This window comes from Suillus plorans, assembly GCF_016647745.1.
Source record: "Suillus plorans strain S12 chromosome Unknown HD556scaffold_4, whole genome shotgun sequence".
Classification (NCBI taxonomy): Eukaryota; Fungi; Basidiomycota; class Agaricomycetes; order Boletales; family Suillaceae; genus Suillus; species Suillus plorans.
In genome coordinates this window covers 1112762-1129386 of record NW_024537388.1, presented here as the reverse complement: position 1 = coordinate 1129386, position 16625 = coordinate 1112762, and the positions used below count along the sequence as shown (strand labels likewise).

At 45.8% G+C, this 16625-nt stretch overlaps 4 protein-coding genes across 4 annotated transcripts; 3 read left to right on the top strand and 1 right to left on the bottom strand.

Annotated features, from left to right (window-relative positions):
• Positions 1-4066: 4066 nt before the first annotated feature.
• On the bottom strand, positions 4067-6247 carry HD556DRAFT_1437675 (uncharacterized protein; the record flags this gene model as incomplete). The annotated part of the gene is made up of 6 exons (XM_041305739.1): positions 4067-4777; positions 4835-5172; positions 5226-5332; positions 5383-5511; positions 5565-5950; positions 6008-6247. The coding sequence occupies 6 exons, from the start codon at positions 6245-6247 to the stop codon at positions 4067-4069; spliced, it is 1911 nt and encodes a 636-aa protein (XP_041166296.1).
• A 2336-nt stretch (positions 6248-8583) lies between these two features.
• HD556DRAFT_1227157 (uncharacterized protein) lies at positions 8584-8928 on the top strand (the record flags this gene model as incomplete). Its single annotated transcript, XM_041297141.1, has 1 exon — positions 8584-8928. A coding segment is annotated over one exon (345 nt), but the record flags the coding sequence as incomplete, so codon positions are not given.
• A 1772-nt stretch (positions 8929-10700) lies between these two features.
• On the top strand, positions 10701-14042 carry HD556DRAFT_1429451 (uncharacterized protein; the record flags this gene model as incomplete). The annotated part of the gene is made up of 12 exons (XM_041304812.1): positions 10701-10856; positions 10905-11276; positions 11327-11514; positions 11566-11731; positions 11779-11927; positions 11975-12369; positions 12568-12753; positions 12807-12945; positions 12996-13333; positions 13364-13479; positions 13504-13703; positions 13748-14042. The coding sequence occupies 12 exons, from the start codon at positions 10701-10703 to the stop codon at positions 14040-14042; spliced, it is 2700 nt and encodes an 899-aa protein (XP_041166294.1).
• Positions 14043-16088: 2046 nt separating this feature from the next.
• Positions 16089-16466, top strand: HD556DRAFT_1484613 (cytochrome P450; the record flags this gene model as incomplete). Its single annotated transcript, XM_041308688.1, is given in 4 exon segments — positions 16089-16147; positions 16165-16241; positions 16295-16358; positions 16415-16466. Coding segments are annotated over 4 exon segments (252 nt in total), but the record flags the coding sequence as incomplete, so codon positions are not given.
• Positions 16467-16625: the final 159 nt, after the last annotated feature.

Here is a 16625-nt window from a genome sequence, read left to right as displayed (position 1 = left end):
CCAGCTACAACAACTCGTTGTCTGGCGCCGGCTACAGCAACTCGTTGTCTGGCGCTGCAAGCCAGTGCCGGATCCAGTGCCCACACAACCTCCAATAGCACCGAACCACCTTACTGGACCCATACCTCATTGGTTGGGCGATGATGCTGACGCCGTGCGTGCACTGACTTACGATCCAACAGCAGATGAGATACCGAACTCGAACATTATACATGTAAGTCTTTCATACTATCTCATGACATGTTTTAACGTTGATAATAGACACTGGGTCCTGCAAGATCCTCCGAAAGACGCCGACGCTCTCGACGCATGCCCCCAACACCATCGTTGGAACCCTACTCAGTACCCTCACATCCAAGTCAGACGCACCCTCCTACTCCTACGGCCACTGCTGGCCCGTCCAATGCTGCATCATTGGCCGACGTTGTCGAGGTCACTACAGCAGCCCGTGAACAAGTCCATAACCACTCGAGGGAAATCATCAAAGGCATCGTTTTTTCCCCTGATGCAATTGCATCATCTTCTGCTGTTCAGAAGCGCCTCGTCAAGGAGGTTATTAGTAAGGCCGTGCCATCGGTTATAAGCCTTCGTGGTAAGTTTAGTGACGACTATTATAACTAATTATAACTAATATTGATTATATTGCAGGGCTGACTCGGCAGGCCATACTGTAAGAATGATACATTAAATACCTACAATTGTAGATGAAATGTGATACAATAATTACTGAAGTCCATAGATACCTATCATTGTAGGGCTGATATATCAATGGAGGATCCTGTCAGGACACTCCCATAATAATCTCACACCCCTAATTTTCGCATTTTTGACCACCTACTGTGGGAATTTCCCCACAACACTTAAAAATAGATTGCTTCTCCACATTTTCGCATTTTTAGCCACCCCACTACACCTAAAACATCACCCATTTTGGGAATCTCCACAATATCAATTATTCCCACACCCTCCCCACCTCACTGCAGCTTCACCACCACACCACAATAGGTCCCCTCTTGTATCTAAGTAGTAGTTTGGTATATATATGTACAATATAATGTAATAGACCGCTTTTTTTGCTTATTTGTGTGCCTGCTCCTCCTCTAGAGGCCATTTAACATATGTTAGAGTAAAGAACACTTTCGCACTTTTGCCCCTTTGGTGGGAAAGTGTTCTATTATATTCAAAACATGTTTATGAGCATATATGAGTATATTCCCATCTTTATTTGACCCCCTGAAGCGCCCTACATCAATAGATATAGCACATATGCAAGAAAACACAGAATATGTTCCTATTTAATTATTTCTAGTGGACAGACTTGGAAAAATGATTCCCAGTATCTATTCAACAATATGAACAATGTATCAGGAGCCCAGGACCATGGGATAATTCCCTGTTGCATGGTGTGCCCCCCCTCTCCTGGTGGTTTACCCCTGTGAAAATTTTTCCTGCAGGACCGGACCTTAATTGAGGTGAGGGTCTATTTCTATGTATATTTGGAGTAGATCTATCATATAGCTGGCCCAGAACACACATAGGATCCTGCTACAAGAACAAAAACATAGAAAATCTCACTTTTGACACTTTTGATGTTTTTTAGTATCTTACTCTTGCATAAATAACCATCCCTGCTCACATATTATCAGTAGTACATTCACACATATGTTCTATGCCAAGGATCAGCCCTACATAGGGCGCAAATTTGATATCTGATGTACAGGGGTATTTCTACTGATAGGAAACCTACAGAGTAATCCAGCCTGTGATAAGTGATCAGATACCTGGGATACCTCTTATATATGTCCCTAATGATGGACTTGAAGTTTTAGAAAGATCAGTGAAGGACTGACTGAATGACAAGTAAAATGACATATGTGTGAAAAGTGACAATTGACATCTTTTGACACAAAGTCACATTTATATATGGTACAGGGCAAATATTTCATTGAAAATATGTAGGATATATGATAGACTACTAAATGAACCTATGCTACATACTGCCCTGAGGTTAGAGGGTGATGGAAGGAATGTGATGTATATTTGAGTTGACCCAGCATTAAAGTCCTACTGCTGCCCAACTGACCATTTTCGATGTTTTGAGTCTTTGAACTTTCCCACACTCAATTTCTTATCTATTTCACTTCCTCAGCACTCAATTCTTGTTGGATTGTTTTGTAAATTTAGGTATATGATAGTGAATGTACTTTAAATCTACTCCAAGTGTCTGATTATTAAATTTCGATGTTTTGAAAGTATGGGCTCCTTATCAGTAGAAATACCTCCTGTACATCAGATATCAAATTTGCGCCCTATGTAGGGCTGATCCTTGGCATAGAACATATGTGTGAATGTACTACTGATAATATGTGAGCAGGGATGGTTATTTATGCAAGAGTAAGATACTAAAAAACATCAAAAGTGTCAAAAGTGAGATTTTCTATGTTTTTGTTCTTGTAGCAGGATCCTATGTGTGTTCTGGGCCAGCTATATGATAGATCTACTCCAAATATACATAGAAATAGACCCCTCACCTCAATTAAGGTCCGGTCCTGCAGGAAAAATTTTCACAGGGGGTAAACCACCAGGAGAGGGGGGGCACACCATGCAACAGGGAATTATCCCATGGTCCTGGGCTCCTGATACATTGTTCATATTGTTGAATAGATACTGGGAATCATTTTTCCAAGTCTGTCCACTAGAAATAATTAAATAGGAACATATTCTGTGTTTTCTTGCATATGTGCTATATCTATTGATGTAGGGCGCTTCAGGGGGTCAAATAAAGATGGGAATATACTCATATATGCTCATAAACATGTTTTGAATATAATAGAACACTTTCCCACCAAAGGGGCAAAAGTGCGAAAGTGTTCTTTACTCTAACATATGTTAAATGGCCTCTAGAGGAGGAGCAGGCACACAAATAAGCAAAAAAAGCGGTCTATTACATTATATTGTACATATATATACCAAACTACTACTTAGATACAAGAGGGGACCTATTGTGGTGTGGTGGTGAAGCTGCAGTGAGGTGGGGAGGGTGTGGGAATAATTGATATTGTGGAGATTCCCAAAATGGGTGATGTTTTAGGTGTAGTGGGCAGGCCCCAGTGTCATATTGATGCAACATTTTGCTGCAGTTGCAAGGGATCCAGTGATGCAACAGTGCAGCGTGGATCCTCGGATAGCACTGATGCATTACTGATGCATTACTGATGCAATACTGATGCATCAGTAATGCATCAGCCATGCATTGCAGGTCGGCTCATTGCTTTCCCAGCCCATCACCCAACTACTTATAGTGTGCGCATATATTCATTTTCCTTTCTCCCTTTCTCCCTTACTTATCACTGCTTGTATTCTGTCAGTCCGAGTCACGATGTTCTGTTCCGTCTCGAGTCCAATTTTTCACGCGATGCAGGCTGATACTTGTAGCATGCGCATATATTCATTCTTTTCAAGTTTTCCCTTACTCGTATTCTTTCAATTCCTGCAAGTCTGAGTCATGCCGTTCTGTTCTGTCTTGCGTCCGATCTTAGCTTTTCCTTCGCGACAAGCTTTCACAATGCAAGAATAACTTCATTCACTAATCATAGACAGGATAAAGGTCTAGGGACCACATCTATTACATCTGTATAGCGTGAAAATTTATGATCAGAGCATGGATCAAACAGAGAACTTCATGGAGCCAACATAAAGCCAGTCGGCTCACGCCTTCGTTCGTCTTTTCCTGTTTCTGTTAGCGAGTGAGAATAGAGCAGGATTTTTCAGACATACTTTGTTGGAATCACACCTTCTGCAGTCGAGTCAGCAGTACGCTTCGATGATGTTCCCCCAACCTCCTCCAAAACACTTGGATTTTCCTTGCTACCAATACCAACGAATGTCATGCCATCTGACCCGATTGCGTCAGCAATATCATTCCGCCTGGATTTGATTGGAATGCGCTTCGATACACGTGCCGCTCCAATCTGACTCGCAGTAGCTTTTTGCACGATATTATTGATAGTAATCGAATCACCCAACGCGTTACCTTCATCATCTGCAGCGACGTGTGTTGTCTCCATTACTGCACTAGACTTGGTACTAACAGGATGTGCCTTGGGTTTGGGTTTGGGTTTGGGTTTGGTTTGGCCTTGGGTTTGGCAGCGTTCGCAAGCGTGATCACAGGGATATGCTCAGTAGAATTGACCAGGGGAGTGAGTTTTGCTGTAGTGGGTGTGGCCGTAACAGTGGGAGTGTCTGTGATAAATTTGGCGGCAGAGCGAGGCTTGTCGGTGTGTGCTGTGAGAGACTTGGTTGTAGGAAGTTTCGACTTGGACTTGCGCTTGGACTTAGCACGTCCGGTACCAGCCTGTGAATCGGGAACTTCAGCAGGTTGTGCGGTCTCAGTCGGAGAAGGGGGGTTGGCAGCTGGAAGGGTGGGAAGCTGATAAGTAAATTGAGGAAGGTGCTCGTCAAGGCTAGGGCTCGTGGTACTGCGCTCAGCGGAGGTTGGAGAGGTCAACGAAGAAGACAGACTAGATGTCTCCCACCCTGTCGAATGAAGATTGTCATTGTTGAAATTCCACCCGTGCATGGTGTCAGCAAGCGAGAATCCCAAAGAAGCTGGTGAGCTGAATGATGTGTTCTGCACGGTACTGCTACCAAGATATCCCGTAGCCATAAGACCGGGCTGTAAAAATCGGGCCTCGAATGGTTCAATTGAGCCGAGAGGCGCACTAGCTTGAGGCATCATAACACTGTGCAAATCCAGTGACCAATCAGGATATTGGGACTATATCAGAAAATCGTCAGGTAACATAGTGGGAGTGACGGCGTGTAAGACTCTTACCTGAGAGTAGAATGGTCCCGTAAGCTGAAGTGATGCATCAGTGAAGCCAGCCGGTGCCAGCGCCACGGTGCCTGCCATTGATGCATCAGTTGTCGTTGATGCATCAGGTCCGGTTGATGCATCAGGTCCGGTTGATGCATCAGGTGTCTGCAAAATCGTATAAAGGCCGGGGTTATCCCAGCTCATGGTATCAGTACCTCCTTCGTTCTCCTCTCTGCTTTCATCCTCTTCGCCACTTTCATCCTCTTCGCCGCTACCATACTCTTCGAGTTCCTCACTCCTGTTGCCATCTCCGACGTTCGTGGTAGCTGGCAGCAAGGGGTCATGTTCCTTCGCAGCTGACAAGTGTGTATCAATGCGAGCCCATAATGATAATGAGGAAATGACTTACAGAATATTGATTCTGCAAATTCCTGGTACGCACCGAGGAAGGCATAGTCCTCATCAGGGTACAAGTGGGCAAAATTGCGCCCACCAGAGGTTTCTGATGGATGGCACCTTAGTTGGAGGTAAGCACGTTAGTTATACTGCTGATTCGGTTCACTTACGATAAAGTAACTATGTTCTGATTATGCCTTGGGTCAGGTCCGGCGCACATGAAGGACACAATGAATTGAGTTTGTTTTTTGACGAGGCGTGCAAAGCGCTGGCATATGATTGGCAATTCGTCAATACCTCTGTAGGACATGTGAGTATGATTAAAACCAGGTACATCGACCGAAACACTTACTTTGCGATGGCATCAGGATCACTTTCATCGTTATCATCATCTTCGTCATCCAGTATGTCACCCTTTCCCTTGCTACCTTTTATCTGCTTGTCGTACCTCTTTCTAACCTCCTTCTTAACCTCGTCCGACTCATCTTCTAAGAGCTCCTTGGAGAACCTTCGACCCAATGCCATGCGGTGACCAGAAGTAGTCACATTGCCCGCTTCTTGTTCGGCCTTGACCAGGGGTTTGATCTGCTCGTCGTAGACCATGCCCATATAGATCTCTTCGACAGACTTTGCACGCGTCTTCAGTCGCAGGGCGGCATCAAAGACAGTCTGTTCCTTCTTCAAGCCGCGATTCTTTTTGGATGAACCCGCCCGCCAACGGAACCAGGTTGCCAGTTGCTACAAGTATTTTACTTTAGTTTACGATACAAAAAAAACACGTAGTCGACGACTTACAACTTTACGTTGCTCTTCAGCTTTAACTTCTTGTTTCGTCTGCTCAACAGTGAGCGACACGTCACCAGGGATGTCGGGGAACAGAATATTGCGCTCTGGCCATGTTTTGAACCAATATTTGTGTATGCCGGGCCAGAAGCAGGAGTAGTCCTTGTCCCCGGTGCTTTGCTGCATGTACTCTGGCATTTGTTCTTGGAGCCATGTATACTGCGCTTTGGTAGTCCACGAAGCTGCTGGCATTGTTGTGCGTGAATATGAAGGATGATGGGGAAATAATTCCCGTATGAAGTAGACGTCCATCCTTATATTATTCGCGAGTCAATACCGAGCGAATAAAAAAAAATAGAGCTATTTTGGTATCGACTTACCACATTGTCAAATTAGGAGAGGGTGGTATGGATGGAAACGACGGAAACAATGGTATCGGCACCGATTTGTGTTTTAGAATGACTAGTGATCAGGTAATGAGGGATGACGACACAATCTGAGTGTTGCGTACTACATACCGGGAGGTGTTAGCTGTGCCTGCACTAAGATTGATATCGGCTTCATATTGCCTCCAGTGGATCTTGAGATGAAGTTGGTAGACTGGCCATCGTTGCTGAGTGCACCGTTAGCCCATTGTTATTGTCCATGCAATCATGTAGACTAACCTATGACGATGATGGGATGTGACTTGAACCAACAATAAGTGTTCGGACAGAGCGTCGTGACAGTAATAAGCCTGAGTATACAATGTGGGATCAATCAACCAAAGACTCACCTAGACATCGAGTAATAAGTATACAATGTGGGATCAAACAACCAAAGACTCACCTAGACATCGAGAAATGAACATTAAGCAGTAGTTGAGTTTCGATGTGCTTATGTGTGTAGCCTACTTTAGAACGTCAAGTTAGCGTGTGGCAGTGTGATCAGTTTGCAGGTGTCACAGACTCTATCATAGCGCTGACTATTCTACATTTGTAAAACTCACTCACACATAGTACACACAGGTGAGACTCTACTGTGCTGGATCTGTTCAACTATTCTACACTCATAAAATGTTTCAAGGCTGCCAATGCTGGCAAATTTCTGTCTATTATTCTTGCTCTCATCCACCGGCCAGGCCTCAAAAGATTCGAGGATTGGTTACTAACACTGGTAAGTTTCATTTCAATCCTTTTTGTTGCGACTCATCCACTGGCCAGGCCTCAAAAAGATTCGAGGATTGGTTACTAACGCTGGTAAGTTTCGTTTCAATCCTTTTTGTTGCGACTCATCCACTGGCCAGGCCTCAAAAAGATTCGAGGATTGGTTGCTAACGCTGGCAACTTTCAGTCCACCGGCCGGGCCTCAAAAAGATTCGAGGATTGGTTCCTAATGCTGGTAAGTTTTGATCCTTTTTGTCATAACTCATCCACCGGCCAGGCCTCAAAAAGATTCGAGGATTGGTTGCTAACGCTGGCACCTTTCAATCCACTGGCCGGGCCTCAAAAAGATTCGAGGATTGGTTCCTAATGCTGGTAAGTTTTGATCCTTTTTGTCATAACTCATCCACCGGCCAGGCCTCAAAAAGATTCGAGGATTGGTTGCTAACGCTGGCACCTTTCAATCCACTGGCCGGGCCTCAAAAGATTCGAGGATTGGTTCCTAATGCTGGTAAGTTTTGATCCTTTTTGTCATAACTCATCCACCGGCCAGGCCTCAAAAAGATTCGAGGATTGGTTGCTAACGCTGGCACCTTTCAATCCACCAGCCGGGCCTCAAAAAGATTCGAGGATTGGTTCCTAACGCTGGTAAGTTTTAATCCTTTTTGTCGCAACTCATCCACCAGCCGAGTCTTCTTATTTGCCCTTGTACTCTACTTGATTAGCACCTGCAACGTTGTAGTTGTCGCATCATGTCTAGATTTGATTGTATAGTACTAATATTTCTACAATACAAGAGTGTGTGTGTTTCGTCTGTATGTGTGAGTTTTGCGTGTAGAATAGTTGAACGTTAGAACCAGCGCCATAAGACTCAACTTGCAATTTACTTGAGTCTAGCTCATAATTTGATCGTTGTATGAGGTAGAACCCCGACATACATGCTCTGAATAATTAGCTACTGCTATACCATTGATTTTGAGTGAGACATGATTGGTGATCATCGGATATCAAGCAATTAGTAGTAAATCTCCCAAAGTCGACGCGGCTACTTTCAACAACTTGTTCTAAACTTGGTTACTACTACATCATGGGCCGACCTCGGCTGTATCACACATCACAAGATAAAATTGAGGCTGCTCATTCTTACCGCAAGAAATACTATGCAAAGTAAGCACTTGCTTTTCTGTTTTAACTACTGACATGTATCAGGAGACGCAGAAATAGTGCAATCATCAGCAAGAAGAACCGGCAAAAATCTTGCAAACAACACAACTGTCCGACCAACAATGATGTTGATTCCCAAAACCGTAGCAGGTACAGCGTCCGCACGAGATCATCACAAAGGCACCCATGGTGAGCTGCACGTTACTGATAGCTACTTGAACTTTACATTAAACTATCATTAGGCAGGAAGACCTCACAAGTGCCGAAGCTGCACTTGCAGACATTATTGGTGGATCCTCGCGAAGACTTTTAGATGGGCTGGTGAATGATCTTTGTCAGTCAGGTGACGCGGGAACATGCATGCATTCAATCAATGTATTACTAGGTGGTATGGAAGGCATTCAACAACGTCTCCGGCTACTTCATGGGATCGTTTTGCAGGCTATGGGGACAGGAGAGGAGTTGCAGCGAGTAGATTTGATATCCCATCAAGCATCTAGCCTCATCTTAGCACTGGAGGACTTGCTCATGCATGTCATGGTCGACCCTCACGATGCGCTGGAAGGTCATACACGTGGTGAGCTATTATACCAGACTACTTGTGATATCACTGTCTCGCAGTTATGATAATGATGCGATGTTAGTGATGCATCAATCATGTAATCTTCAATCCTGACACCGGTGATTGCAAGCACCGAAACTCTATCAAACGCTAGCCCCCGTTGGTCTAAGATACTTCTAATCCATTCTACTTGGACCGAAACTCTATCAAACGCTAGCCCTCGTTGGTCTAAGACGCTTCTACTGGAACCTCACGTTGGCCGCTGCCAATTTGACTCATCAACATTAACACTTGTGTTCTAAGGTGAGTGATTTGCCATATCAATGGAAGCGCTAGGTATCAAGCTAACCCAAAATTTCCTCGCTGCCAGTCCGTCTCTCCATGTGTGATCCCCTTTGGGTCGACATCACTACAACACCCTACATGGCAGAGCCAGAGGAGTCTGTGACTGTGTACGAGGGCAGTGTCGAGTTTGATGAGGCCGTCTATGCTATGGCGGATGAATGCTTTATTTTTTCGTATCTAGGAATATTCTACAACATGCCTGCCAAGCGCGATCTAGAACCACCTTTCTACTGCGTTACCTATGGCCGCTACATTGGAGTTTTTCCGTCATATCTCTGGTGAGATTTCCATCTCATTTCCATTTTTATACTTAAACACCCACCTTAGGGATGATATAAAAACTGAACTCCAAGCCCCAGGCCATCGTGCTCCTACCTACTTCGCTGTTCGGTCGCTTTTTCTCGGGGAACAGAAAGTTCATCGTGCCATCCGGCGTAGGCTCGCAGCCAGTAGATGACACACTGTAAGTTTGATGTTGTATCGTTAGTAGCATTTGCTAACATTGCTCGGTCTATAGTCGGGACCGATTATGGGAGAATGTATTCAGTTAGAAGACAATCAGAGTAAGGAAGAGATATAAGGTTTTTTGTGAGGCTCATGGCGTGCAACCAGATTCAGTTAGACGACCATCGGAGTAAGGAAGAGATATAAGGTTTTTTGTGAGGCTCATGGCGTGCAGCCAGATTCAGTTAGAAGACAATCGGAGTAAGGAAGAGATATAAGGTTTTTTGTGAGGCTCATGGCGTGCAGCCATTCAGTTAGAAGACAATCAGGGTAAGGAAGAGATATAAGGTTTTTGTGAGGCCCATGGCATGTAGCCAGTATCTCAGGTATTCCGCTTTGGCTGAGGAAAAGAGCAATCAAATTTCTGGAGCATCCCTAGATAGAGATGAGTGTTTGGCTTCATCGACGCCCTTCGGCAAGTCACATGACATGTCAGGCTCGGAGAGCTGCATATGATTTCTGTTTGCTCGACACCATCTAAGAATGTCTATGGGTCCTGGTCCGTCTGAGGCAGGGCCACCATATCCAGTTCAGACTATCATATGTACCAAGGCAATGTCCTCTACCTCGAAGAACTCGCCAAAACGGAAGAGGAAACCAAAGCTCAATTTCTATCGCACAGCGCCAGTAGTCCATTATCGCCAGCATACCCAATACCAAGTCAACAATGATGGCTCTGTCAGTTATACGCAGAAGCGTCTTCTACCTCCTAAGAATGCTAAAGCAACCATCCCGGACCATTATATTGATCAAACTCATGCGGAACGAACTCTATGCAACTCAGACACCTTTTTTTTCAATTCCAGAGCCACTTGACGATCTCCCACTCGAAGTATCATTAGATGTTCTAGGCCAACAAAGGAGAAAACGAACAGCAGGTGTACATGCACTACAATGTTTCACATAATTTGACTTCCCCCTCACAATGTTTAATCAGGACCATCCTTTGTTGACGTGGCTGAATCACAGAGCGTTATTCCTTCGAGAAATGATCCGTCTTGAAGGAAGAGTCAGCATGCGGTTGTGCTTAGAGTGTGATGGTCCCAATCCTGAGTACAAATGTCAGGACTGCTTCGGGTCAGAGCTTCATTGCTCAACTTGTATTTTGTCAGTCCATGCGCACCACCCGCTTCACCGATTGCAGGTATGTCTTTGCATTTAATTGTGATAATAGACTTAATCTCAAATACAGAAGTGGAACGGTCAATACTTCGAGCGAATTTCTCTGAAAGCCCTGGGCCTCCGCATTCAGCTTGGTCACATCACTGGCCGGCAATGTGTCAATCCTCACCGTGCTTTTAATGACGATTTTGTCATTATCGACATCTTCGGTATACACGAAGTGTCACTCGACTTCTGCGGTTGTGCAATAGCCGAAAGTCGTATGCAACAGCTACTTCGAATGTCATTATTTCCTTCAACAACCTCAGATCCAAAAACTGCTGCAACATTCCGCGTTCTGGAGCAGTATCACCTGCTCTCGTTTGAGTCAAAAATATCTGCCTATGAATTTTATCATGGACTTCGCCGGATGTCTGACAACACCAGTCTACTTCTCATTAAGGTAGGTTCAAAATTTCAAGTATCCTTATGGTCAGTAAAGCTTCTTTACAGGATCGATACAAGTCGTTTATGCGGATGATTCGTGAATGGCGTCACCTGAAGATGCTCAAACGCTCAGGGCGAGGTCACGATCCGAAGGGTGTAGAAGCGACAGCTCAAGGTGAATGTGCTGTATTGTGCCCAGCTTGTCCACATCCAGGGAAGAACCTTCCAGATAATTGGAAAGATGCACCTCGACGGTGAGTTTTAGATAGCTTGAGTGGTATTATCGCTGATATAGATACTATTAGTTGGCTCTACGGATTGTTCCTTGCTATCGATGCAAACTTCCGGTTGAAACGCAAGGCTGTCTCGAATGACAGCGTGGACCCAAGCCTGAGTTCTGGGTGGGCCTATTTCGTGGAGGATGAAGCTTATAAGGGCTTCTTGGACAGCAATTCGGACAATACCCAAGAGGTTGTTTTATTTAAATCTTCTTTTCGTGTATTAATGGTGTTCTACAGAAATCAACATGCTCAAGTCACAACGCTGTGAACATGGCGGACACAAAATCTAATTGTGGACTTGCTGCCACAGGTTTAGGTACTGTTGACTGTGCCCGCCACAACATGAAACGGCCCAACGCTGTTGGAGATCTCCAAAAGGGTGAAAGGTAAATCGTGTTTTGCATTCAGACATTGGTGATCTAACGGTCTGTAGATATGTCAACATGGATTATTTATTCTTCTCAACGCTGCGCCACACTGTAATCGACACTCTGAATGTATCTTACGATATCGCGTGCCAGTGGCACAAAAAATTATGGCACCGTATGAGCACATTTCCAGTCTCAATGCACCTCCTGCCCACTTTCAAAACTATCTCTTTTTTCATCCCAAAGTTCCACCTTCCTGCTCACATCGAGGAGTGTCAAACCTCATTCTCGTTCAATTTTAAGAGTGGGGTCGGTCGGACTGATGGAGAAGCACCCGAGCGTGGCTGGGCCAATATCAACCCCGTCGCTTCAAGTACTAAAGAGATGGGTCCTGGTGCACGGCGAGACACCCTTGACGACTACTTTGGAGACTCAAATTGGAAAAAGGTAGTTAAACTTGGTTCGTACATTTTCATTGAAATCATCCTTTATTGCAACTGGATACCTTAACCTCGACTACTCCGACACTCAATTGTGCAGACGCACCATGCACCTTCTCTCCATCCACCAGTCGCCTCGATAATACATCAACCCCTTACTATGCCGAGGCAGTTTCGGTCTTGAAGAGCGTATTTGGGCTGACCTCCTTTATTATCAGGTCATACTATGCTTCACAAGATGAAGGATGCATTACCGGAGCGGCAGGATCATCACGAAGCCCTTGATGACCTTGAAGAAGGTTTGAGAGGTGAATATAGTGCCGCTCTCGCCCAGTGGAGAGAACAGGTGGAGGCTTGGGAGCGTGACCCTGCAAAGCCAAATCCTTTCGAACGAAGGGCGGAAAGTATGTATGGATCATCATCAGTCACTGTGTGCTGATCTTTCCGTGCATCATAGCTGTCACTATGGCTTCTGTGCGACTGGAACTGGCTAGGGATGACCAGAATGATATTCAAACAGGGACTTGCCTTGTGCTACACGAGGACTGTACTCCTAGTGTATTGATCAGTACCAGCTTAGAACTCGAGGAACAACAGTAAGTCCCCTGAGTGCTGCATATGAGATCTTGGTCTTACTTTTTTCTAGACGGCGAATGAAAGCTGACAGAGCCGGCCTCAGAGTTCACGCAACAGACAATCAAGAAGGGAAGATGCTTCAGCGGAATAACACTCTGCAACGCAGGATCGACACCTGGACTAAATTACAGGAACTATACATGCCGTCGCTCGCTGCACTACGTGTCAGCGAGAGTTCAGTATCTGGTGGCATAGCCACTGCAGTAGCTACACCAGAAACCGTCAAACTCTGGCTACCATCCCAAATCGGCAAGACAGCACCTTGTGACACCCGCCTCCAAACCATCGAATGGAAGCTCCAGTATGCGCAAGCTCACGATGCACTCCGTTCCCTACGTTCAAACTTGCGTGCTCAGACTGCAATCCTCAAGTATAAAGATCGCAACCTTCGTGGACAAGGTGCGAATACGAGGGCACGGAATACACTCAAAGCTGTTGAAGCAAGGCTTGAGGCTGCCGCCAGCACGTATGAGCGTGCCCATAAGGCTCTCGTGGTTCTTGCACCACTGCTGAATCAGATTGGGTGGCACTCCTCACTGCGGCCACTAAACCGAGCGGATATCCGCTCGATGACAGATCTATTATGGGGGGAATCAGAGGGGACAAGAAAACTATCTTGGATCTGGAATATGCGAGGAGCTGCACCTGACGAGATGGACAAGGACAATGCTTTGGAAGGCGAGTACTTTTTTTTTGTTTTGGAAGCTTCAAGCCTAAGGTTCGCGGTTAATTAGATATGCGAATCAAATGGTGCAAAGCCAGGGCACGGGCGATGCGCTGGGCTGAAGAGGTGGAGCTGCTGAAGGAAGAGATGCGGAGGATCCTACAATTTTTCGAATGGGATGCGCAATGCTGGGACGAGCGAGGGCTAGAAGATGCCTTACACGACGTGGATGATGATGATGAGCGCGAGGGACTGATAGCATATGCCAAACGTCAAGCTTCGTTATGTCGAAGGCTCGCTGAGTCCTTCAGGACTAGTTGGACTGACACCTTGGCACTGGCGGACATATTCAACCACTCACTCGTCACTCAGCAAGACATGGACATTGATTGATTAGTACCCATAGTACATGCATACGTAGCAAGATCCAATATAAATTTGTGCTAGCATTGGCTGTCTCATTCGAACGAGTAGTAGGTGTATGCGAATGTGGGAGGGCCAACGGGAGGCAAGAACAAGCGGGCCAACGGAGGGGCGAGAACAAGCGAGCGAACAGGCGGGCAAGAAGCATTAGCAAAATGGGCAAGCGGAGCACTACTATGCATCATGATGCATCAACTCCCTCCCGTGCTGATGCATCATGATGCATCAGCGGGAGGACTGATGCATCATGATGCATCGGCGGGAGGGCTGATGCATCATGATGCATCGGCGGGAGGGCTGATGCATCGGCACGGGAGGGAGCTGATGCATCAGCACGGGAGGGAGCTGATGCATCACAGCGGAAAAGAGCTGATGCATCACAGTGGGAGGGAGCTTGGCGGGAGGGCTGATGCATCAGCACGGGAGGGAGCTGATGCATTAGTGAGGAGAAAGGGTAGTATAATTGCAGCAATGATGCATCACGGGTGCGCTACAGTTACCCTGTTTGATGCATCAGCATGCCACGAACCTGTGTAGTGGGGTGGCTAAAAATGCGAAAATGTGGAGAAGCAATCTATTTTTAAGTGTTGTGGGGAAATTCCCACAGTAAGTGGTCAAAAATGCGAAAATTAGGGGTGTGAGATTATTATGGGAGTGTCCTGACAGGATCCTCCATTGATATATCAGCCCTACAATGATAGGTATCTATGGACTTCAGTAATTATTGTATCACATTTCATCTACAATTGTAAGAAGTGATACATCAAACCTACAGGTACAGGTGGACTCGGTGGCCATCTGTCCCAAAGGACGTGTCAGCAATTTGGCGAGGCGTAACAGTTGTGCGCTCGGCAATGATGACACTTGCACGACAGAACGTTGTGATGGCATATGACCTTCTCCCCCCTCACGGTTATGATATCCCACCAGATCAATTTCGCACTGATCGAGTACGTCGTCTCGTTCGAGACACTCCATACGCCTACATGCATGATCATTCATTTTCCGAAGTACATTTTTTTTCTTTCCGAAAATCATAATCTAACTACTCCTCAGGACGGGACACTCATCATTCATCAAAAATGTCAAAACAAGTTTATTTTTTTCCTTCTCCTCAAACTCATTTGGCTAATGAATCATGGACTCGACGTACTCCTCGACAATCACGAATCTCCCCGCGAGGCGCTACGTCACGCATATTCCCTCGCATGCACAATGTCAGAGTGCGCGTTGTTGGAACAGGGCCAACTGACATTCACGAAGCACAAGTTTTCTGCAGACGGGAATGAGAGTAAATTTGATGCCATTAGTTTGTACTTGAATTCTCTCAGCGAGGACGAGAAGATGAGTTTGAATAGCTGGATGGATCACTTAATTATTTGTGGGAGGTCGCAACAGGGGTCTGTCGTCACACTATCTGATTTTGACTTGGTCTCCGAAATATAATATTTGTATCACAATCCATAGTTTTTGTTTCAATTCCCACCATTTTCACCATTCCGCCTAGTGCTGCCGCAGTCCGGTTCCGAACCTCGGTTCGAACCTGAACCTTTCCGAACCGGACGCATGGTCCGGTCCAAGGTTCGGCCAAGACTCAGAACCGAACCTTTCTAGAAGTTCGGGGTTCAGGCTGGTAGTGAATAGGTTCGAACGGGTTCGAACCTCTCAATTTTTGTCGGCTTTACACTTTTTTAAGAATATGTAAGTATTTACTACGTGTCATATATGCAAAGGCATGTGTCTGGAACCACAGGTTTGGGCCATCGGGTGAAATTGACGCGGTCTTGTTGCGCCTGCCGTGGTCGTCACGGTGACGCGCTGTGACACAGGACTGCACCGTCACATTCTTGCTTGCCAGAGTCAGATCTCCGCTGTGTCGAAGCACCACACCTCAGCACACCTCCCATGCAAGAAAGTTATTCGTCCTCGGCTACCTGAGTCAGCTGAAGGCATGGCACAAAGAAGAACATGCTCTCTATAACGGGCAGTTGGACACGGTGCGAACACAAATGGTTAGGAACAATGTTTGGCGCCGGTTCTGAAACGGTGAGCTCTTACATTGCATCGTGTCTTAAGTTGACAACTGTTGTAGACTGTGTTCGCAATCTCACACAGATGCGCAGGCTCGCGTACAAGAGGAACTCGATCATGTCGTGGGGCGTACGCGGTGTAGGTTATGCCTTTTCTTTGTGCATCAACTGACTCAAATAACTCTTGATCAGTGCCGACATTTGCTGATCAGGAAATGCTGCCGCAAGTTACCATGTTCATCCTCGAGAGTCTCAGGTAGAGACCTGTCACTATTGGAGGTACGTCTTATTTCAGTTGTGATGATGCGATAGTGGACGACCACCTTTCACTACAGGCTTTGCACATCGCGTGACGAAGGACATTGAAGGACATCATCTGGAACAACTACCTCATTCCTGCAAGTGCGACGAAGACTGCAACCCGTGACTCGCACACTGGCAGGTCCGATTAATTCGCGTAGGTGTTCAATCCATGTCTGTATAAGTATAAGTCAGTGTAAGCATGCACTCTATAATGGATATT